Raw genomic sequence first — 26060 nt, 5'->3', positions numbered from 1 at the left:
TTATGTTCTCTAACTAATACAAATGTCTATTTAAGTTGGCAAAGTTTTCTGTTTTGGTAAAAGCACCTAAGAATGTTTGCACATTTCAGAGTGAGCAATGTTGAGTGCACTTTATGTCATTAACATGTTTCAAAGCTAGCAATTCAATAAATATTGGCACAAACATTCATGTTATGTTAATTTCTTGACACAGTAAGCCTAGTACTGCTTAAGTTTCAATTATTTTGGCACAATAGTTGTTAATGCGTTGAAAATATGACTGTGCTGTTGCTCATAGAATTGGTTAATAGAAAAAACGGGCTTGGTAAAAGTCCTGGTTGTGCCACAGAAAGTTCAGGCTCAGGATTTTTTTTCACTTTAAGCCCTGTAATACACATTTGAGTTATTTTGAGAACAAAGAGTTCAGTTTACCCACATTTTTAAATAAAAATTTACTAATTCTCTCCACAAATTTCATGTCAAAAATACTGTATTCAACTCCCAAAGTCAATCATTTGTGGAGCATCCTTTACTCTTAATAACATAAAAAAATGTTTCAGGTAAGTGTTCTTTGGTTTCTGTGCTGCCACTGCTTCCTTGAAATACCAACAAATATTTGCAGTGGGATTTTAATGATGGACTGAAAGGGCAATTCAAGGACATTCCACGATCCATACCTGACCCAGATTTTGGACAACTTGGATGTATCCTTGGTGTTATTGTCTTGCTGGAATGTCCAGTGATCACAAGCTTCAATTTACACACTAAAGGCATCACATTTTTGCCAAAATGTCCTGATACCTGAAAGAATCCATTTACATTTATTCATTTGGCAGATGCTTTTATCCAAAGCGACTTACAAAAGAGGAAAAGCGAATCTCTTAAGGAGACAGTGGTACGAAAAGTGCCATACTACAAAGTTTCACTAGCATCAGAATAGTATTCAAAACAGATTAAATAAAAAAAAAAAAAAATTAAATGTTGTGACTTGTTAAGTTCTCATGGTACATGTGTATTTTAAATAATTTTTTTGAAGACCGAGAGTGAGTCAGCTTCATGGATGGACTTGGGAAGGTGATTCCACCAACGTGGTATGATGAAACTGAAAGTCTGGGAAAGTCTCTTTGTGTTGGTACAACATGGCGACGTTCCTTAGCCAACTGCAGGCTTCTGGTGGGCGTGTAGCTCTGCAGAAATTATTTTAGGTGTGCTGGAGCAGACCCGGTGACTGCTTTGTATGCCAGCATCAGAGCCTTGAATTTAATATGTGCATCGATTTACAGCCAGTGGAGAGAGACAAAGAGTGGTGTAACATGTGCTCTCTTTGGTTCATTAAAGACCAGACGTGCTGTTGCATTCTGGATAATTTTCAGAGGTCTAATTGCACATGCAGGGAGGCTTGCAATGAGAGAGTTACAGTAGTCCAGTCTAGTAATGACAAGTGACTGAACAAGCAGTTGTGTGCATGGTAATGTTGTGTTCAACAGCAGGGTTGGCTGGAAAGACAAGGAGTTCGTTCTTGGCTGGGTTGAGTTGCAGGTGGTGTTCCTTCATCCAGGCCGAAATGTCTGCCAGGCAGGCAGTGATTCGAGCAGTCACTGTGGTGTCGTTGGGCTGGAAAGATAAGTAGAGTTGCATGTCATCAGCGTAGCAGTGGTAAGCGAAACCATGTGACTGAATGATGGGTCCCAGTGATGTTGTGTCTATAGAGAAGAGAAGTGGCTCAAGCACTGATCCCTGAGGTACCTCAGTAAGTAACTTATATGGCTTGGATACCTCACCTCTCCAGGCTACCTTGAAGGACCTACCTGAGAGATGGGAATTAAACCAGTCAAATCCTTGAATCCATGGCGTCAGTCACGTAGTCAAGATAGCCATTTCCTGCAGCTGCAAAACTCCCCCATAACAGGACTGACCCACATTGTTATTTCTTTTTTCTATATTATTGAATTTATTTGAGTATATATCTCTTTGACCCAGAAACATGTTTTGGGTCAAAGAGACAATGCACTAAAGTAGAAGGGAAAAAAATGGAAATAATTGTAATATTATTATTAAATAATTATTACTAATTATATAGAAATAATTGTAATATTATTATTAAATAATTATTAATAATTATATAAATAATTAGTTATTGTTGAAATAGTTATATCATTAGAAAGTCGAAACTTTCCTTTTAACTCTAATGCACAAAACTAATTTTGAGTTATTTGGTCTAAGTTGGCCAAATATTTGTATTTATATTTATTTTTTCTTACAGATGTCATTCAGTCTGTCTGCTTACACATTCTCTATCATTTTGAATGTGTGTTTTTTTTGTTTTTGTTATTTTGTTATATTTTAGGCCTTTTTGCCACTTTTAATGGATAGGGAAATTGAGAGAGGGCAGGAAATGAGGACAGGATTGGGAAATGTTGAGCCCAACAAATAATAAATTGCATCGGGCTTGTCCCTTTCCTCAAAGTAAAAAAAACAACAAATTGTGCCATTGAATACACATAGAAAATACTTAAGTGACCGGTGAATTAAATCGGAGTCAGATGTTGCCGTTTCTCTTTATTGTAATAGAAGTGTTTCCTCCATGAACTTTACAGAATGGGGTTACCTATCCCATCACATCAGGCCTCAAATGGAGACGTATAAACATATAATCAAAATCCTGAATAAAGGCCTGGCGTGCAAAACATAAAAACAGTCAGCTGTTTATTGGAAATGTAGTGGAGCCAAGCAGATGGCTTGGCCTCTTCTGGAAACACCAAATAGGAACATTCCAGTGTATTTATGACCTGTTACACATACTCCCTTGTGCACACACACACACACACACAAAGACACAACGTCTTTCTTTTTGCTTTGTTATAAAATATAGGATTTGATATTGGTTATGTTATCTTCAAGATGGTGTTTTAAAAGCACAGCATTTTGCTGACGTTTCCAGAACCAGGTTCAGCATGAAAAGTTAGTTGTTGCCCTTTATTATATTCTTTGATATCGCTCAAATTGAGCTGTACTGTAATTAGTTCCTACGCAGAGTTCTGAGCCATGGATCTAGTGTGTATTTGTTATAGACATATCAGCCTCAACTGAGTTTAGAGACCTAAACTCAGTTAGTGTTTGCCAAAATGAATTATTCTAATAAATATTGCTTAGAGCAGTAGGTGTAATAGTAGTCTTTTCGTCGTCTACAGTCTGTCAACACGCCTTGCATTTCTGCATGGCTATGTGCTATGGTGTCACATCCAAGAGACGCATTCCTTCTGTACAGCCCGGCCCGGTACAGTAAAGAGAAAAAGAAAATCCTAGGAACTTTCAAAAAAGATATAACATAATGACTAATATCAAGAATTAGCACTTTCACTAAAAGTAATTTAATTCCCGATATCAAGAATTACCCATTTAATTGGTGAAAATGTAATTGTTAAAATTTTCAATTCATATCTTGCATGTGGTTAAATGTCGAAAGTTCTTGCGATATAGGCTAACCCAAACTTTATGTATTGCAGCTGCTAGCTGATGGTACAGATAGATTTGTGCTGGTACAGATGGAATGCAACTAGAGCCGGAAAACTGTGGCTTTACTCTGGTACTTAAACACAGAGACTCCACAGTGTTCGGACGACTCATCTAGAAGACTGATCAGGTGCTAATGGCATAGTGGCTTGGCCTGCTTTTTGCAAGCCTTGTTCGGCATCACCTTGCTTCAGCGTAGACTCTCTGGAAGTTCCCCTGACATGTTTATGCTGCAGAATTTGGTTTTGGACAGCTTTTCAACCAGATCGCTATTCACACTTCTCAGGGAGCACCTTGGTGCCGCTTTCCTGGAACTCACAGACGTGGCTTGTCATATCCCATTAGCTCCTATAATAATTCTTCCATTACCTTCCCGTATTGTGTGTCTTGGGTACTGCTTTGTGGTGTCAAGAGGGGACGGGGGAGGTCATTCCAGAAAGCTGTGTTATTATTCATTTAAAGACATTGGTGTTGGCATATTCGGTGCTACATCTGTTCTGTAGGGTATATGATGGTTGAGGCACACTTTTTTTTGTTGTTGATCATGTCAAGATGGTTACTGGTAACCGATCCTCTCTGCCAAGCTGTCAGTGCACAATCCAGTCATGATGGCCACATAAACAGAAAAACTTGCACAACAGACGTGCATTCTGACCCTCGTGGAGGCAAAATGACCGCGGAATCTGTGCCTGTTTGTTACGACATTGGTCAAACTAAATCTGCTAAAATGTTCATGCTTATATTTTATTTTTGCTATTGCTTTGTGTTCCTGCAGGTTTTCATACCACAGCAAACAGAGAAGGGTGTGGTTTGGTGAAAAATCCCAGTGCTAAAGCACAAACATACCGCCTTTCGTTTGCAACACAGCTTGATCCGCGGAGATCTCTGCTGATCCCTTATGTTATCATTTATGATAAGCTAGATGGCTTTTGGCTCCTCTCATTGGCCCTCCTGTTCATACTTGACTGTGTGTACAGTATGAGTGTGAAAAAGAATAAATTGTAGAACTTAATCTTGAGATTAATGCTTTTGAAACTGAACTAGTAGTAGAAGTAGAGCATTGCGAACAGCATACTACTTTCTTTCAAAACTACTATACGATGCCTTTAAAACATACCATTATTTGTAAAAGAGAAAAATGCATAATACATCATGTTTATTATCTTTTCTCTCCCATATTTCCTGCAGCATATCTATTATTAATTCCCCTCATTGTCCATCTGTGCATGTCTGACTGAAATCTGTTGGTGTGTTCCTGTAGGCATATGAAAGACCAAAGCAAGAAAGTGGCCAACCTGAAGCACAAGGAGCAGGTGGAGAAAAACAAGAATGCTCAGCTTTTGGAAGAGGCTCGGAAAAGAGAGGATAACCTCAACGAGAGCTCTCAACAGGTCAAGGTAAAGTAAAATGACGTTTCATATATAGGCAGTTGATTCAATATTTTTGAAAAGTTGACTTGCACTGTGGTGTAACATACTGTACTCATCTAAAACTGTTTAAAAGAGAATTTTGCTAACTATTTTATAATTATTATGCATGCAGCATTTATGACCTCATTAATGAGACTACATGGAATATTTGCACTTTTAAAAATGTATTTGTCACACCACAGGACCATTTCAAACTAGTTAAGGCAAAAAGGTGATTTAAAAATGATGAAAAACTTACAAAACGTTTGTTGACTAGTTACAGCCCTTAATATATATATATATATATATATATATATATATATATATATATATATATATATATATATATATATATATATATATTATACACTTTCCCTAATACAGTATGTTAATACTAATTTCACTGCAAAACTTTGATGTTGATACAGTATAAAAGTCCATTGACTATGTTATGCATCATCCACCTATGTTTGAAACAAGTGAATCCTTGCAGTAATGTCATGGAATTAGACTGGTTTTACACATCGAATGTGCACAAACTTTGTGTACTTGTAATTGTATTACATTTCATTTTATAATGCACATAATCAGACTAGAGTTCAATTTTAATGGATTACATGATTACATTCTTGATTGTATTTCCAATAAGCCAACGGCAATAACTAGTGTGTAATTTACTGACTATGCTCCTAATTTTTAAAAGAGCAGTCTGAGCCAGGCCCTGATCCTAGAATATGTTTGATAGGCTTAGCCAGGTAGAACTACAAACATTCTGTTACTCATATACATTCAAACCTACAGAAATAACTTGACTTTCAAATGGAAATGGGGGGAAAATAATTGAGCAATGCAATTTTTCCTTACCAAAATTATATTAATTGAAAAAGACCCGACATACAATCCTAAGAATCACTTGGAGGTTCTGTATAAATGATCAGAAAATATGTTCTTAAGTCTTTTAATGATTACTCTGTGTATCATGAACAGTAGCTATATGTGCATGTAGCTTCCAAAATTGATACACTGCATTGAAAGCTCTTAACATAATGTGGGCATTTGGTTTCTGTTTTAAATAATGCCAAGCTATTTGTATTTACACCCTTGCTTCAAAATAATGTTTCAAGTGTTTTAAACTAGACTTCGTCCACCTGCCTATAATTCTAGACACTCTTTTGTAAAACCACATGTTTTACATTCAGAGGTGCCAGTCACATGAAACTGTTCTTTTTCATCATGCATTTAGTAATCCAAAAGTAATTAAAATACCTAGAAGTCTAATCTAAAATATTACATTATTCATTATGATTTAAGTCATGCAATTTGTAATACCAGATTACATTTCAGAAGTAATCTACCCAGCACTGCATGTAACCACTCAAATCTCTCGAGAACAGTGATTTTTATAGTCATTCAATTTAAATTTAAGCTATAATGATGCCCATCAACCTTTTAGCGGCTCACAATCTCAAAAAAAGCCAAGAATTATTCACAATAGCTCAAATCTCTATGTAATGCTCTTGCACTGCCAAAGTAACATCTATTTTAAAGCACTTCATCTTCTCTTATTATATAAGTTTGGATGTCTGCTTTGGTTCCTCATTTGAGATTCGCTGGGATTCTTCTCAGGTAAAGAGCCATCTCATGTTTCCTTCTCCCAAACCACATTCACGTATATCCTGACCTCTTGTCCTCCTCCCATTGTGATCTTTGGATTTTGGGAAAAGAGAAAAGTAGTGAACGAATGAGAGATGAAATAAGACACGAATGAAAATGATTGTTCAATGGAACCACAGGGGCTTTTTTTTGTGTGTAAATGATGGCTCCATGGTATTGAAGCGGAAAAGCCAGCATCAGTATCCAGGTATCATTGAGTTAACCAACTCGAGCTGTTGCAAACACAAACTACCTCATCTAGGCTGATGTAACTGTCATCATATTGACTATTTTCGCTTCAGTTTGACAGGGGTTGAGACATAGAGAAATCAGCAGAGGACGGTGGTCTGTGGTGGCTGTTTTTGGCTTCTATCAAGGGTCAGACACAAAAGCCAGAGTCAGCAGTTAATGTGTGTGAGAATCACTGTGCAAAAAGTCCCAGTTTTTATGGAGGGACTGTTTTTACTCTTTGCCTTCGAACTCTGGACAACAATGCCACAGTGGCCCTCCCTTTGTTGTGGTTTCTGTGTTTTCTCTGGCCTGCCGGTTTGTTCTTTCGATCATTATCCGTTTTCACATTTTCCCTTTTGTGTGTGTCATGTGTTCACTGTTTTGATTTGAGTTCATACACTTTATTTTTGACAGCGAGATTGATGTGCGTTTGGACATCAACCTGTGGTACCGGGCGACTGTTGTGTCAGTGTGTGCATGCGCATGAGTACGTGTTGCGGTCAGCGAGAGCTCATTTATGACTGCAGGGGCCCCAGGCTCCTCTTTGGGGTCATGTTGCTGCAAGCCCACATTGTGGCTTTGTTTCCCCCATTCGAAGCACCCTGATGCGGCTGCAACTTTGGCTTTGTCTAGGATAGATGCTGGAAGCGGTGACAGACCATCGACCATCACCTCCCCCCAAAGGCATGTCACATTCCAGCATTGAGGCCTTCTTCTGAACTAATATCCACACGCTATTGGATATATCAGGGGTGTTTGGAAAGGATACCGATTGGTATGGTTATACTGGTCTCTGTCCAAATGGTTGGGTAAGAGAGGTTATCCCAGGAGACCATTTAGGTGGCCACAGAGCAATCCTCTTTCTCAGCATTGCACTGACCCTGCACTAAAAGTGATTGCAATTACTTCTCAATCAATTAAGAAGGTTTCCATTTGGATCACAGGGGTGGGATGTGTGGTGGTCGGTTGTGGAGAGCGCCAGAGTATGTCCAGAACATATTCAGGACTGCAACTATTGACTTTGGAAAAAGTATTACGGTCAAATGGAGTCTATACCTGGTTTTCTTCTATTTTCTTTGTTTCCTGCTGGTGCCATGCGGCTTATTCCACATAATCAAACTTTGGTTTGATCTGGTCAGTCCTCTAATGAGTGACTATTGCTGTATTGAACTCTCTTGACTTGGAACCACCCAGAACATCCTAGCAACCTCAATTTAACATGCTAAAAACACATTATCAACAACACAGCAACACCCTGGCAATAACTCTAGCATTGTAATAGCCACTTTTTCGTGCACCATTCAGATTTTTTGCAAAAAAGTTGCAGTTCATTGAATACACAGCTTTTTGTGGGGCAATTTCTCACAATGGGACCTGCCACTTAACCAGTGGCTTAGATTTCATGTGAACATTGAAGCATGTTGGGGGATCATGTCCCCATCATCATAACCACCATAACAAAATCTTTGCCTCTTTTTGTTGTTTGAGGAAAACCATTCCTCAAACAACAAAAATGGAAAAGGTAACATACAAAAATATCAAAACATTGTTTTGAACAACAACTATTGTAATTGTAATTTAAAACACATCTGACAACCTGCCCTCTATAAAAATTTGACAACATGCCCTGACCTGATTTTAATGAAAAACGCCTTGTTCCTAATCGCACATTTAAACCTTTCGGGTAAAAATCTGCCTTCATAATAAAGTTTACCCTTTCCTTTATGTATGCCCGTGTGGTTTGATTATATTCACTTGTTTACCCAAGAGCTATAACAAAAATATGATGATAGTGAAAACATACTTTGGAGGGTAAAATTCACCAAAAAATTATTCTAATTTAAGAGGATTTTGAGCTATTTGTTTGAAAACAACAAACAAAACCTCTGCTAGAGAAAATACACATTTGTAAATGTCTAAATCTTATCATTATTGAGATGTACTTTTTATAGCCTTGTGACTTTGTGTAACTTTCCAGAGTGACAACTAGCCCCAGTCTCTCTGATAACTTTCTTATTTTGAAACACAAAATTAGATGTTAGGCATAATGTTAGACTTAGTCACCATTCACTTTTATTTTATTTATCTTTTCTCCATACAAAGAAAGTAAATGGTGACTGAAGACACCATGGAACAAATAAAATCACATGGGTTTGGAACAGCATGAGGGTGAGTAAATGATTAAAAGTAAGTAAGTGAGTAAAAAAACAGAATTTTCATTTTTGGACAAACTATCCTTCTAAGATTAGCTACTAGTTTCCATAGTATGAACACATGGGGCCCAGGCGCCTCAAGTTTGCGGAGAGACAGCCCAGAGAATTGCTATGCAGAATCACCGCCCTACAATTGTGTGACATTCACCTCTTCTTGATCATCCCTCTCCTTTTTAATTCATATCTTTAGTCTGATAAAAATGAGACACTGGGTTTTATAGTGTTCCGGATTGTCATTCTTGAGAGACATTTTCCGCCGAATACAGTGTTCCCAGACGTGTGATACGTACTGAATCAAGTCGCACCCCCTCTCCCGCTGATCAGATATCATCAGCTTGAAGAAATCAAGACTTTCGCTGGGAAACGGAGAGAAGTGGGATAAGGAAAGACAGCGGGGGAGAAAAGATGACATTATAATGAAGCCCAGTAAATACCTGTTTTACTGCGTGGTTGAGTCTGTTCCGTTTTACTGCACGGTCTTACAGTGAGTACAGCGGCAAATGTCATGACTCCCAGCATGCATTATGACTAGACGGCCCGATGGCAGCCTGATCTCCACCCCACCTGGCATTCATCGGAGGTGGAGAGAAAAGGAAGGTGGACAGATTGAAATACAAACAAAGGGATTTAGAAAGAAAATAGAAACATCAAAGAACAAAGTGTTGGATTTATGAGGTATTCTGGTAGCTAAGTTTGAGTGCGAGATGAAATCGTGGACCCACAAGTGCACAGATCTTCATCTGTGTCTTTGTCTGATGGCACACAGAGATGTTCAACGGTGTCATTCAAAACCTGTGAGGCTTTTTTTTTCCTAAACACTTTGACCTGCCCTGACTTAAAGCAGTGACCAAAATCTATTGTCAGAGGATAGAAATGCATACTGTATCACATGCAGAAATCTAAGGTAGATCACATTTACATGAATAGATTCGTTCCACAAAGGGTTAACATACATTTGCAACACTCTTTGTGTAATCATCAAAGCAAGGCCAGAGAAAGGTTTTCCCCACAGGTGCAGAGTGTACTTCAGAGAAGCCATTATACTGACGCTGGTGCAATGCACATTACAAAAACGGTTATAAGCCATAGGTCTTTTTTTTTTATAAGTCTCTCATCCCCTTTTATGTGTGGCACATTTGCTCTTGTGTGGTTGTAAACATCAGCACTCAATTGCAGAGAGCTTAAACTGACACCTTTAATGTGCAGTTGTGGAACAGCATTTTATAATATCGGCGAGTTGGTGTTTATGCCACTAAGTGCTCTTAGAAGTACTGATGGTCTTTTGTATTCACAGTGGATTTGTTTTTGCATGCATACACATTTATTTAAACACTGATCTGGCAGATACAAATCTGCATTCATGCAGCCTTTCTTTGGTCTTTCTACCCGTGCGCACACACTTTCAGGAAAAGAAAAAGACCTGACAGGTGATGGCGAAACACTGAGTTAATAAAGCCAAAGTGCTGCAGGCAGATTGTAGGTTTATGGTCCTTTTTAAACACGCAGATATAAAAGAGTCAAACAGAAGCTTTTTATGACTCACCGCTTTTATTGGGGGGAACATATTACTATCCCTGGGGGAGGCATTTTTTCATCCTAAATGTCATTTTCTCGACCTGCCACAACAATCTGGTCTCAACTTCCTCAAGCCATTATAAAGCTATAGTTGGCAAAGGGACATTCTCAGAAAATGGGATGTATTGGTGGTTCTGGAAGGGTGGATATGGGCAGTGATAAACAAACCGTTAGTTTCCTTAAAGACCCCATGAAATGACTTGACAAGCACAGTTTTTTTTTTGTCCTGTGTTGACGTATTTCCTTGAATTCTCCACTGAATCCCTGTGTCCAAATATGTATACTTCCCTACTATATAGTATGCCAAAAGCAGTATGTCAAATGAGTATGATGTCTGATTCCTCAGCATTTATAAAACATTAAGTGAGAAATACCTGGAAGACCTCTGGCAAGATTCTAAAGTATGCATCCAATGGACACCTTACTATCCCATAATGCCATGCAAAAGCTGATAAATCACATTCAAAACACTGAATTTATTGTAAATAAATTAAGAAATAAATGTCGGAGAACTGTGAGCCAGGTGGCTCTTTTCAACTGCAGTATATACAAAAAAGTTGTTCCGTAAGCTTAAATTGTACTTGTTTAACAAAACCAGAGTAATTTATTTTCACGGTTGTTGTTTCTACATCATATAGATTAGAGTCGCAGGACAATACCCATGATCCTGTATGAAGTATGTCCTGGAATGTATTCATACTACTCTCCTGCATACCTACAGATGGTGCTCGTCCAGTATGGCCTTTTTACCACCGTGGTTGCTGCAGCAATTGTGCATTAGCAGCTCTAAACAAAAAGTGGCATTATAACCATATAAATTCATACAGGCGGGAGCTAAACACCTCAAAGTGCATTGTCGTGAATGAACATACTTGATTAACTACCGTGAAGTACATTCTTCATCAAATGTAGTACATACTCTGGCAGTATGCAAAACCGGATGCAGCTAATTGCTCCTAACAAGAGTGCATGTAAAGAAACCATCTTGGGATTGGATGTTACGTTACTGTCTCAGGAAAATTTGTGTTTCAGGACTAAGACTTTGAGTTTTTGTGGTCTCCGTGGAATGTTCTGGAATGTTCCAGTCTGTCTTCCAAGCTCTGTGAAGACTGACAAGAGATCAAGCTATAACGGTAATGCTATAATGAACAGAGTTGAAACAAAACTGTGGTAAAAATCAGCCCGACAAGGTCGTCATCACTAATGTAGTGGTGAGAGCCATTCTCAACACTCGGAGGGAAGCTGAAAGAGAGAGAGGTAAAGTGAGGTGGGGAGAGAGCTGGCGATGGAGAAATGGAAATAGAGCAGGAAGAAAAGCGGGCGGCGCGGTGCACTTCACACATGAAAGCCTTGATCCTGCCACTCAACACTTCGCGAGCGCAAGTCAGGAGGGAGGTAACAGACGCCCAGCCGTGTGACTGACACTCCAAAGCAGAGAGGAACTCTGCTAGACACAGACTAGAGAACAGCATCTTTCTTGAGCTGAGTGCTTCAAGAGGACCCTGTTTTGTCCAAGTAAAGCTGACTGTAGGGACACACTGGGTTGCAACAGTTTAATTTTCAATGTATGAGGGAATATTAGCATGTTAGCATCCAGATTTTGAGAATTTATTTAGAATAGGGCTGTCAATCGATGAAAATTTTTTATCGAATTAATTACATGGTGTCCCGATTAATTAATCGCATATACAAATATTTGCTGAGAGAGCCCCCTCATATAACAATAACTCAATATATAATAATTATACATATTTATATCAATATATAATTATACATAGTTATCTTTACATTCCTATAGCAGAAGAGTTAATCATTGATAAGACAATACAAAAAGCTGCTTTAGAATACAATGTATTGTTTACTACCATATTATTTAACAGAAGTCAATCATTGGCATACAGTTCACAGCAATCCATTTCACAAGTGAATTTGTCAATCAGTTGGAGATTTATTATGAGGGCTTGTTTAAGGGCCGTCAATTTCCACATACGTCAGACGTATTGGGTGTGTTGCATCATATACGTAAAATGTTTAGGTCACTGTGTCAAGTTAAATATAGTTTAATACACATCTTGAGATCCCTTAGATCGCATTTGCGCTCAGTGTTTTGAACGCAAGAACTTGTAACGCATGTTTGTGTTGTTCTGCCTACTGAAGTGTTTTCTTCACTGTATAAACTGCACATTGCTCATACAGCTGAAAGTTCACTTACTGCCCTCTGGAGTAAACAGGTGGTACTACAAGCTTGGATTTCTAAGGAATCTTCCTTTTTATGGTCCGTGGGCATGCGATTAATTGCGTAAATTTTTTGAATGCGTTATTTTTTGTAAAATTAATCACACTGAATTAACACGTTAAATCGACATCCCTAATTTAGAAATAATTAAGAGAGATTTATAGGGAGTGAGTCGGAAAGTGGAGTAAATGGGATAATAGAATTCCATTGTGGAAATTACATTTTTAACATGAAATGCTTAAGATGTATTATTCCTCTTTTTTAAGTCGCTTTGGATAAAAGCATCTGCCAAATGAATAAATATGAATGCAATGTGATATACACAAATAAAATGGCTGACTTTTTAGTCTTGCTTATTTCATAGCTAACGTTATGCATCATAAATAAACACAAATGAATAATATTTTTTCCCTTTTTGTAATAAGGAATTATGGTGGAATTTATGCCACAACTGTTGAATAGTAGTAATTTAATAGTTTTTTTTTTAATTTATAATATTTATCGTGACATTTTCACACAATAAATATTGAAAATATTTATTTTAATTTCACTAGTTGTTTAGATTATTATAGTTTTAAACATGCAACAAGTAGTATTTTTTGAATGGATTTGCATAGTATAATATTGAAAGTCTGGGTCTTGGCTGAGGCTAAAACAAATAAAAATAACATCTATAACTCAAATGCATTTCAAAAGTAACAAAAATAAATTACAATGCAAAGACATGGTTAAAAAGTCAGTTTTAATGTAAAGGAAAAAAGTTGAATTCTGTTAATAAAAACCAACGCCTGGGACATGAAATTGTCCAAAGTTGAAGAAATGTCCTGATATGAAACAAAAGGTCTCTAATGGAGATAAAAAAGTTTACTTTTGCAGACTTTCCAAAAAACAAAAAAAAACTAAACTGTTTTGTCAGCAAATTCAAATTGTCCTGGCCTGCACTAGAGACAGTATAAGGACATGACACTCGTTGACAAATTAATAGATGAAATCTCAGTGCTCAACATGGCTGCTGTAAGAAAAAGTCTGCTTTTTTAGGAAAGGTATTGCATGGTCTTCTTTTATCTGTACATATACATTTATTAATTAACCATCCCAAAACCAACATTTGTTAGACTGATTTGAGCTAAAGCAGCAAAACTTGTACATTTTCAGTCATTTTTGGTGACTTTTCCTATTCAAGTAGATAAAAGCTGTACTTGTATGATTTCAAAATAGCTGCCCAGGGGGTATTTCCAAGATGGCCACCAAATGGACTGACTTGATTCAAAAGGACTTTGCCTGCTCAAAGAGCTTCTCCATCTGATTCCCATCAGCTCCATATGCAGGCCTCCACCCCTTCAATCAGCACAGAGCCTCATTCTTTACACCCGTTTGTGTTGTGCTTCATCTCAAGTCTTTCTCCTTATGCTAAAAGTTTAACCTCGGGCAGTTTAGGATGTGTTTGCTCTAATTCTAGTGTCTTTGAAACTAGTGGCTTCCCTGCTGAGGGAAGAATTTCCCTGCAGAGATACTAGGATGATAATGACTTTATGCTTCGGGGAACCTGTTTTATTGCACTCTCTGGCCACTATCGTTTTATACACGGTAGATCAGTGATCAAAGGATGGTAAATTAAAGGCCAGCCTCCCACCACCAGAGGCAGAAGATGGAAGGTTTAGAGAATGGAGAAGATTTTGCACACCTGGCCAATGTTTGTCCAGAAATTATGACTGTGAAATACAGCATGAACAGGCTTTCTTTTGCATCTATTTTGCACTCATGCCCTAATGGAAGTACCCTAATGGGAACCCTAACATAATCTAATCATAGAAGCTTTTTATCAGTTTGATGCAGGACATAAACAAATCTTGTGTGAGGAAGATGGAAGAGCAAGGGCGGTTTAAAAAGAAAGAGCAAAAGACAGACTTCAAGGATGCTGGAAAGGGCTCGCTTCAAATGAGGAGGTTATAGAAGTGCTCAGATCTGCAGTAAACACGTGGCCCAGAGGCTTGATAGCCAACTGTCTTGGGACCTTTTCAAATCCCTCTTTTAATCTCATCATGGAAGCTTCGATTTCTTTCTGCTTGTCACAGTCTGTTTTCCTCTGGCCATCTTGATATTGATAGCCCCCTATTAACTGCTTTCCATAATTTTTTATTTGCACCCCCTAATCTTCATCTAATAAAAACAAAGTACCATGCAGACTTCTAGTTCAAAACAAATAACAAAACCGTAATTATTATTGTTTTGACATTTTAATCTAGTGTTTATCCTAGTCGATTTCTAATTTGCCCTTTTGGTTTAGTTTAGTTTCGTTAGTTTTCACTCAATGATGGTTTTGTTTGGTTATTTTTCATTTTTTTTCTAACTGTAGTTTAGTTTTAGTTGTTCTAATCTTGAATTAAATTTCAATTATTAAATTAAATCATTGTTTATTAATTAAATAATTTTATATTATTAATTTATTAAACAATAAGTTGGTTCAAGATTCATTTGTGGTAATTTTTATTTGAGTTAGTTTTGGAGTCTGAAGTTTCAGTCTTTCCAATTATTTACTTGATATTTACATTTCGGCTAATGGAAACTAAGTATGTCAATTTAAAATTAGAAATGGGAATATTTGTCCTTTCAAATAAAAATGCACAGTTGATGTTAGAATAAGCATTCAAAATTATGGATATGTGCCAAGCACTGATGTTGACTTACATTCTTAGGCTAAAACAGGCGCAGTGTAACGAATAAAACAGAACGCGACTGTCTCGATGCCTGAATGCTATGACAAGATGCTGATAGGTTCATATTGATTTGTTGCACCCTCTTGTGGGTGTAGGATACAGCATTGATTTAAAAATCAGATGTCTTGCAGATTTTTCCCCCTACCTGAAAAAATGTCTTTAAAATTTGAATATAATATATTATTTGTGAAGGGTTTAATGAAGAACTCGTGGAGCCCCCTCTATAATCAAACAACCGGTTTGTTGTGTCTCTTTGTAAGGAGTCAAAACCAAATGCGGTTTAGGCTGGGAGAGCATTCCACATTTGTTTGCCTGTGCAGCAACCTCAGCCTACTTTAGAGGAATGTTTCAACTCATACCAGATCCATGGTCAGGAGGTCGCAATTGGGTGGGGTGGGAGATCACATGCGCATTTTCTCATGTCTTTTATAGACTTCCAGGGTCTTTTTAATAGGCCTGTTTGTTGGGTCATGTTGTTTGATGTTACCATGCTTTTGGCCATCCTGACGCTTTCCCTAGCCAGGAAGGATGGACACCTGCTGCTCCTTTCCGGTTCTTTCATAAAAATTTGTGATTCTCTCTGTCTCCCTCTCTCCCTCCCTCCCTCCCTCCCACCCACCTACCCACCCAGAATGGTACAGAATACTGTTCTCGGGGGAAAAATTACTTTGCTGTATGATATCTTTAAGTAATATATGTTACCGAACCCTTTACTTTTTCAGAATTATGGCCCTCCATATTGATTTTAATGTACTTTTGTATTAAGTTTCCCATTCCCTCCTCTTCTCACTACTGGCAAGACCAATATGAGAGCATTAAGACAGAAAATAGCTTCTCTAAAGTTCAATAGCAAAAAGGATGGTAGAGGTGGATGTTTGATTCTGTAATTTATGGTAATCAGTTTGAAATGAATCGATTCAAAAGTCAGATTTAATGATTTGTTTGCGTCATCACTCACATATTTTTTGTGGAAATATGTATATGTAAATATCGCTGTTTAGTACTACTGGAAGTCTTGTTATATTTGTGCATATAAATTTAAATAATTAAATATAATTCTTTTGTGTTAATTTAGTGGAAAACTGTAGTTCATCACTAGTTTCATTACTCATTTTGAATCTACTTTGTAACAATGCCTTTTTGGTTGAAATGATTGTTCCTCTCATTGAAAAAAAAAACCCCACCCTCTTTTAACCAATTTCAGAGAAAATACATAAATATTGAGATATACACAGAATATCGTCAAAATTATGTTTTTTTTAATTTTTATATATTGCCCAGGCCTACCCACTACACTGCAGTCAATTGGAGCAGACTAGCTTAAACCAGAATCAGGTTTGTTTTTTGTTACTGAGCAGCTTTGCCAGAGATGACAGTGTGTACACATTTTTTCAGTCCAGTGCTTTCCAAAAGGCAGCCACAGTTGGGAACAAAATGATTTTGTATTGAATTAGGACACCCTACGTTGCATATATAAGAGTGAGCATGTTAGACAGCTGCAAGTCATTTTGGCCCCAACTGTGTGAGAATAGCTTTTCTTCTAAGGGCCGTTCCTGCTCATCTCCTAATTGGTTGTGCTAGCTGTGGAGTGCTGGGCAGATTCCCCGTCGAGCCCCACCCGAGCCCAACGGGTCCCAATGGTACAGCATGTGGCTTTGATTTGAGGGTTCCCTTAGGTGTTTCCTTTTATCGTCTGTGTGGTTTTGGCACAGAAGCATTACCTTAATGAGATATTGATCAAGCAAAAAGGATTACTGTCGCTTTAAATCAAACCAAAGTGATTGCGGTCTGCCTGAGAAGAGGAAAGCTCTAACTCAATATGGTTCAAATATGATAGAAGAGTTTTCAAATATCCTTTATACCAGCCTTTATACAACACACCGTGATCTGCACCCTCGCCACTCTCCTTGTGACCCTTCCAGTAATTGCTGACCTTGGTTACAGAAAAATCCTGCCAAGGATTCAACAGATGCATCTTGTTATCTCAGTACCTTGACATTGCCTCTTTCAACAGGAATTTGTGGTGTGGGATTCCAGATGAAAATGATTGCTGTGATCATCAGTGTCTGGATTTGTATGCATCAGGCCTCTGTTGCACGTTGATGCCTTTAGGGAAGGCAGTTTCTCGGCATGGAGGCCATTAGCGCTGTAGAGCTTCATTTGTATGAATGGCAGTTTGTGTGTAAGTGTGTCTGTTTGCTTGGTTGTGTACGTCAGTGTGCATGTTTGTAGAGGTCTGCACTAAGTGCCTTTGGGCTGCCAAACGAGTCAAGACTTTTGTAGTGGATTTTGAAATGTGGGGGAAAAATGAAATGTGATTGTTCCCTGAAATGGATGATTGTAATGAACTCAAGACTTTTCCCATATCCAGTACTACTCTGGCCTATCGACACACATCCAACAAAATGCTGATTTATTTAAGTCTTTCAACATTGCTTTTTTCAAGCACACATTCTCTCTGACACACTTTTTGTCATATGCTGTGTCCCTTTCTGTCTGTATGTATTTATTTCTGTCTAGTTTGCCAATTCCCTACCCCAGTGCCAGGTTATTTTGAACATTAGGGCCTCTCATACTACTCCTCTCTCCCACACTCCTTTTTAGTTTATGTTCGCATGTGGATGTTGTATGAAAGAGAAAGTTTTGTTTTACTTAATCTTTATTAAATTTATTTAACATTTAATATGTAATTTTCTATTTAATATTTGATATTTAAAAGGTTGGTTCACCCAAAAATAAAAATTCTCTCATCATTTACTCACCCACATGCCATCCTAGATGTGTATGACTTTCATTCTTCTGCAGAACAAACATGAGAAAAAAAAAACATCTCTGTTCTGTAGGTCGATACAATGCAAGTGAATGGTGGCCAGAACTTTGAAAAAGCATATAAAGGCAGCATAAAAGTAATCCATACAACTCCAGTGGTTAAATCCTTATCTTTACGTAAATGTTGAGCAAATTATGGGGGTGAAATATCCCTTTAATATTTAATATTCCATTATTTAATTATTTAATTTTATAACTTCATTATATTGTGATTTATATGTATACATATATATATATATATATATATATATATATATATATATATATATATATATATATATATATATATATATATATATAAATAATGAAATATACTTGTTTTACTTTATTAAAAATATTTTTGTAATTGAATTAAATGTCATTTTATTTAATGTTCAATTACTTCAATTATTTAATTGTATAACTATATTTTCTAAAAATGCATGTAGGTAAATATTGCTGTTAATTAATAAGTATTATTATATTGGTGCATATAGAGTATATGAAAATAATTAAATATCATTGGTTTATTTTTATATATTTAATAATTAACTATTCATTTTAATAATTGCTTTTATTATTATTTAATATTATTTAACATTTAATTTGATCATTATTTAACTTTATTTAAATTGAATGTTTTTCTTTTGTTTTGCAACACTTTACTTCTCTGTGTTTCACATTTATGATGATGATGCTTGCTTGTAAAAAATATTCTGAGTGATGTGGGGTGGATCACTGTAGCTTATTTTCACTTTAGTTTATCTTCACTGTAGTTGTCTTCACTTAAATTTAACTAGTAAAGCATTTTGTTACAATGCCAAGGTCATGGGTTCGAATCTCAGGGAATGCACTGTAAGTTGCTTTGAATAAAAGCGTCTTTCAAACACATACGTTGTCTTCCGAATTATGAATTCACCTGTGAGGTTTTCTTTTGCAATCTTGTCAACCAACAGCTGTTGATTCCCAGGTCTCTCCTTTGTGTCCCTTTTTATTGATTTTCCTTTCTCTTTAGTTTCCCGTCTTTCCTGTTGGCATGTCCTCCATCTTTTCTGGTCGTTGGTCGAGCAGGCGTTCATGATAACGAGGTCTTGGCCCTGACTCTGCCATATACAGTTGGCTGAGTACAGAGCAGACGCTTAAACTAATGTGATTTCACTCTTGATGGGCGAGTCATGGATCTTGACTGAGTCATCATAGGAGCAGACTGTAGATGCATGAGTCATATGTCTGAGATGGACAGCTTGGTTTGCCTTCAGCCACTGCAGTCAACGAGTTTATAATGCTTTTTTACCTCACATGTCATAAACCATCAGCAACCTGCCTTACCAGAGCTAGCTGCTCTACACTTGTATTTTGAATAGTGGTTAGTGGTTTAATAATAGCTGATATAGAGAACAGTGTGACCGATATGTATAATTCAGTCTATTGGCTGTAAGTTAGACGTATGCAAAATTGCTGAAATTAAATGAGCAGTTATTTCACACAGTATTTACTCAAAATTCACTAAAACATATTTGAACATAGAATTGTGCATTATCAATTCACAAGGCTTTTCTTATATTCTGCATTGAAATTGACCAATGCCAGCAGCCTCAAAATGACCAAAAATCATTCTATCACTAATTGGCTTTCTTTTAAAGCAATAAGTCATGGAAAATTATGGTATCGATCATTTTGCTGTTACCGCATTTTATAAAAGCTATGTGCCATGAAAATGATTAATCAATTAACTTTTGCATTTAATTATGAAAGTGTGGAAAAATAAATCTCCTGATAAGTAATATAATTCATTAGTCTAACTGAACTCCAATTATGAACAAATTAACTGCTACTGACATTGTACAGATATTCTATCAATGAAAACCTTCTTAGTCATCTTAGCTAAAAAAAAGTTTTTAATTTTTCGCAGGATTCTCTGCGGCAGAAAGATGAGCGAATTGAGGAGCTGGAGGAGGCCTTGCGTGAGAGTGTGCAGATCACGACTGAGAGAGAGATGGTCCTGGCACAAGAGGAATCTGCTCGAGCTCACGCTGAGAAACAGGTGAGAAACACCACACAGGCCAAAAGATTTCAGTGGATGAATAAAAGAAGCAAAATTACCCTTGGTTCAGTTTACACATTGTTCACTCAACATATTTTTGTATTCAGATCAGTTTCCGTAACTTACCCTGTTCATACAGAGATCAATGGGAAGTAGTGTTATGTAGTGATTTGTTTTTATAAAATGTTTAGAATATTCTTTAAATAAATAAAGAAGAAAAACATTGATCCGTTATAGCTTTAAACCAGCTAAAAGACATGTATTAAATGTCAAATGATTTTGTGTTTATGATTTTTTTTGCCATATCATCTTATTCTAAATGACGATATGGTTGGCAACATTTTGGACCAAGTTATTTTTCAGTCCTCCAGCCAGCTGCCGACAAGATTAGGCATGGTGCGCCCAGCTTTGGCAGAGTTGAGCCTTCAAAAAGTGTTGTCGTCATTCAGATTACTTTCCAAGTGTTGCCATCCCTTGTAATGTTACCTAACAATGTTTCTCAAAGTGCTGCCACATACTATTGCAATAAGGACTCTTGATGTGTTACAGCAGTCCAAAGCAAAATATGTGCAGTATTATATCTAATTGGATTGCACTTAATTGGAGAGTTCACCCAGAAATTTTAATTCTGTATTTGTTTTACTCTCTCTCTTGTTTTTCCTAAATTGAATGACTTTATGTTGTACCGTGGAGCATAAAGTGAGATGTTAGGCAGAATGTTACCAAATGACAGACTCAGTCAACATTCACTTGCATCTTTCTCTATTCTATGGAAGGGATTGGTGACTGAGGCTTCTGCCTAACATCCCCTTGTGTGTTCCTCGGAAGAAAACAAGTCATATGGTTTTGTAACAACATGACTGTGAGTAAATGATCACAGAATGTTCATTATTGAATGAACTATCCATTTACATGAGATGCAACAAGGTGCTAGTCAAACTCTGCTCTGGAATGAAGCCAACTTTCCATTGTGGAAATGTCTGCTTCCCCAGTTAAAAATGTCCAGTATTTACACAGAACCGTATGCACCTCCATGCAAGGCTTACATCTCCTAAGCTAGGGGTGTATTGGCTTTTGCCTCACGGGCTGTTCAGCTATTTGCCTGGCGGTCTGTTCCGCTAATTGCACTGCTGCTTTGAAAGCCTCCTTTACAGGACTCAGGAACCAGAAAAAGCTGTCCTGTCACAGCCCATCATTGCACCAACACGCAAGGCTATGCCAACCACCTAGCTCCATGCCAGCGCTTCATCACTGTGCCAGTTTTGAGCTGGAGGAGAACATTCATGTGGCATGCATGGCTTATGTATTTGTGTCTCCAGTCAGTCTTCATTTAGAGAATAAATAAGCTTTGCATTGCCTTCACAAGGACTGCTAACTATGGTCTGTTTCAGTTCAGCCACATAGAACCCACACACATATGTGCACATGCACAAGGAATGTCGCGTGTGGACAGCATATGCCGGTGCCTTTTTCTTTGTGTTTGTAAGTCGTCAATGGGGATCACACCACAATGCAGTTGTCTGTGGTGTCTGGCCCTGGAGATAGCATCAAACTCCTATAACCTCCTATGAATGAACTGGACAGCACAAGCAAACTGCTTTGAAACGGAGCACAGAACAACTGCCAAATTCCCGTGTACCTGAATCCATGTTTTCCAATCCTTTTCCCTCTCTGTCCATTTTACTTTGGTCAAAAGTGGCTCCCTTTTTACTGAAATTTATACAGATACAGAAAACATGATAATTATTAAAATAATTCAACTTTTTTGATAAACATTCCTTTTTATGGTTTGTTTTATGTTGTGTAGAGCCTGGCATTTTGCCTTTCTCTTCCTTCCTTTTTTTTCTTTAAAGACTCTGCATGGCTGACTGAGCATCTTCCCTGTGCGCATTGCATTCTCAGGAACATTTCATAGCCTGCCGTTTCTTCAACGCTGGCTCAGGCTGGATGGACCTCCGTTTAAATCCCCTGGAGGTTAATTAGAGTTGGGGCTTCAGTGGCAGCCAGTTTTGCTGCTAAGCCTAGCCGTCCCCCTCGCCTGGGCTCAGTAAGAGAAAATGGGTACAGGACGAGTGCCACCCTCTGGAGTCCAGTCTCCATGCTCATTACCACCATTCCAGCCACATCAGGTCTCACTAAGAGACACAGAGCCCTGGGCACACTCAGGATATTGAACATTAAAGCTGGACTTGAGAGGTTCCGCCCTGCCCTGGCACCTGTTATATAAGCATGAACTCAGAGTCTGGTTTTCCGGGTTGCATATTTTGAGAGTTATGAGTTATTATGAGAAAAAAATATGGATGGCAGCCTGCCTCACTTGCAATTGGCAGACATGTTTTTAAATGTGCAATTTTGTGCCCTGTATTAAACCATGCAATATCTAACTAGATGGGTAAAGTTTGTCAAGCCAAACTTTAGTGTTGGTTTATGATGGCCTTCTCAAAGTTTAAACATGTTTTAAAAGATTTAAGGTTACATAGACATCACAGTAAGACAGACAGATAGCTAGCTAGTCAAACAGACTGTCACATAGATAGTCAGATAAACTGTCAGAAGGATGGATGGATAGATGGATTGATTGATTGATGGATGGATAAAAAAGAGAGGATGTGGGTTTCCATTTTTTAAAAAAAATGTTATCCCCAATTTGGAATGCCCAATTTCCAATGGGCTATAAGTCCTCATGGTGGCGAAGTGACTCGCCTCAATCCGGATGGCGGAGGGCGAATCTCATTTGCCTCTGCGTCTGAGACCATCAATCCATGCATCTTATCATGTGGCTTGAGCGTGTTACCATGGAGACATAGCGCGTGTGGAGGCTTCACCTGTTCTACGCGGTATCCACGCACAAATCACCACGTGCTCCACCGAGAGTGAGAACCACAATATAGCGACCACGAGGAGGTTAACCCAGCGTGAGTCTACCCACCCTAGCAACTGGGCCAATTTGTTGCTATGGAAGTCTGACTGGGTCACTCAGCACGCCCTGGATTCGAACTTGCGACTCCAGGTGTGGTTGTCAGCGTCATTACTTGCTGAGTTACCTAGGCCGCCTGTGGGTGTTTCCATTTAAAAAAATTTGAAACACATATTTTTACATCATATTTTTTGGGTCTGAATCGCGGTCCTTTGTCATCAATGTGAGTACAAGCGACAGCTGTTTACCACTGTAACTAGGTAACAACTCGAGAAAACTTCACTATGTTAAGTGAAGTATTACGCTTTTCTGTTTGGATTTGCCACAAAAATTTGCCATGCATAGAACAAAACTTGTGTTTGTCTCGTGTGGATGCATTGAATGTGCAATGAAGCCTCCATAGATGCAAATTTTATGTCATCACAAGCGGTTCACTTCCGCAATTTGGTACAATTGAGTTCTCATGAGCAGCTAACTGTACCAGCGTACACATGAACCGTATCCCAGACCACATTTTCAAGCCAGTGGGAAAACAGCGTTTACAATATCAAAATGAACCAAACTCTAATGTCATTCAACCCCGGGTGCACACAAAAAATGCTAGTTTGAAAGCACACTTAGAAACAAATAAATTCTCAGTCCAAGGACGTGAACAGCTCTCAGAAGAATCTCTAAATTGTCATCTCATAATTACAGTAATTCTGACAGGACATGAACGCAACTTAAGTCTATGGGATTTTACAAATCCGATCCATTCGAAAAGACATGGCAACTCCAGTCTGAAGGTCTGTGCCGAGTTTGCTGGATGTAGCTGGATGTAGATTTTGGAAAAACCCTGAACCAAGTCTGTAGAATAACAGTATGTCAAGCCAACATGTTTAGTTTCACTTACATGTACAAGTTTTTTCCTTACACGCACACACTCTTGTTTTCTCCCTTTCTCTACTCTGCAATTTAATTAACATCCCTGCATTGCTTCACCACACCCGCTCCTCTGCCAATCAAATGCAAGCATTCGTCTGGAGCTCTGTGTTCAATTTCCTCCAATTGTCGTTCGCCTCATTGTTCCCATTTTGCTGCACACATGCCAGACTGGACACAGTGCATGAACAAATTGCTGTCAGTGTGTTGGTCTTAAGTGTATGGCGACAGGGACTGCTGCTCTTTGTTACACTGACATGAAAGAGCGTCTCTGGCCAAAAACGAGCCCTCTCTTGCTCTTTGAGCTTGAGAAAGTGAGCTGTGTAGGACAATGCATTCTGTGTGCGTCCATTGAGCGTGTACACGTGTTTAATTAGAGTGCATGGGAGAGCTAGAAGTTGTTTGTTTCCTCTATGCAGCTAATGAAAATTGGAAATATGAATCTAAACATGTGTTCCTTGGAGTTCTCCCGTAAACCAGATGAAAGTTGAAAGATTCCTGACGACTATGGAGGCCCATGTGAACGTCATCTGGAATGTTACCACTCTTTCTCATTTTTTCCCCATTTCCTCTTTTTTTATTATATTTTCTTCTTTATTTCACTCCATCTTGTCAAAAGTTGATATTTCAGGAGGAAACCATGGCTGCGTCTTCCCGTACTTTTATAGTATATACTGAATTCGATGAAGAAATTTGTTCTGCAGGTATGAAAGTGTGTAATATAAATATATTCCATATTTTGCATACTGTGTAAATGGGAAATCTATGTGTTTGTTTAGGGGACGAGCCCTCCTTATTTTAGCTGATGCTGATGCATGTTAACGTCCTGCCAAACCCCTTTTCAGCAGCCTCTCTAATGAGTTGCGTGTTACTGAGGGCAAATGTGGTCACCGAGAGAAAAAAGGGGATATTTTCTTCCTACACAGGGTGCTTGTTGTGCAGTGACACCAGTCACCCAGGCCCAGTGCTGGATTTACGGCCGGGATGTATGAATGCGACCAGCCGCTCATGCGGGTCCAGTGAAAACGTTTGCCCAAGACCACATGAAAACATGCGTCCAGTCTCCAGACATGATTCAGCAGAGAAATGACATACTTCATAACCTTCCCTGGAGGCACTGGACCAAAGAATGCCTCAGTTTCTCCGCTTATGTTGACCGGGGATGATGGGATGTCTCAAAACCACCCTTCCTCTTTCACCACAAGCTTCACCCCTCCTCCTTTGCCCAGACCAAATCCCAAATGGATCTCTTTTCCGCCACCAGTCTATCTATGCCCCAACCCTGTTCTTGCTCAGAGGTTTCAGTGATGTTGTATTGGATCCATGGATCCATGGTTGCCATCTTGTATCCTGCCCCAACACACTGCAAATGACTATCAAAATCAGTCTTTTTGTCTTATTTTCCATTGAATATCAAAACACCCTTAAAGCAAGATATGATTTCAGGGAATATATTTAAAATTAAGGATTTTTTTTTTTAACCCCGTTCACAAATTGTTTGGTCTTAAATTGGGCATAACCTCACTAATGTTTTATGCTTATGCTAAAAACAAGAAAAAACAATATGCTAACGAGGTAAGAAAATACAATTAATTCAAGACATAATCTCTGAAAAAGAAGTCTTAATACAGTATCTAAGGCAATTTTTAAGTAAATTAATCTTGTTTTAAAGAAAAAAGTATCTAAGAAATGAAAATTCTGCCATCATTTACTCACCCCTGTGTTGTTACAAACCTGTACTAAATGAGATTAGGCTGAATGTCACCAATCACTAAATCATAAAATCACATAAAAGATGCATGAAATGTGTGATGGTGACATAGGCTAACACTCTGCCTAACATC

The 26060-nt window shown here is 38.1% G+C and overlaps 1 protein-coding gene across 1 annotated transcript in view; it reads left to right on the top strand.

The window, feature by feature from the left end:
- erc1b (ELKS/RAB6-interacting/CAST family member 1b) overlaps positions 1-26060 on the top strand; it is a 259978-nt gene that overhangs the window by 75984 nt on the left and 157934 nt on the right. The window contains exons 13-14 of the mRNA XM_052119037.1: positions 4754-4889; positions 20247-20378. Coding sequence (XP_051974997.1) covers positions 4754-4889; positions 20247-20378 — 268 coding nt within the window. The remainder of the gene's footprint in view (positions 1-4753; positions 4890-20246; positions 20379-26060) is intronic.

The sequence above is a fragment of the Xyrauchen texanus genome, chromosome 45, assembly GCF_025860055.1.
Source record: "Xyrauchen texanus isolate HMW12.3.18 chromosome 45, RBS_HiC_50CHRs, whole genome shotgun sequence".
In the NCBI taxonomy this organism is placed as follows: domain Eukaryota; kingdom Metazoa; phylum Chordata; class Actinopteri; order Cypriniformes; family Catostomidae; genus Xyrauchen; species Xyrauchen texanus.
Note: the sequence above shows the minus strand (reverse complement) of the source record. Positions and strands in the feature narration are given on the sequence as shown.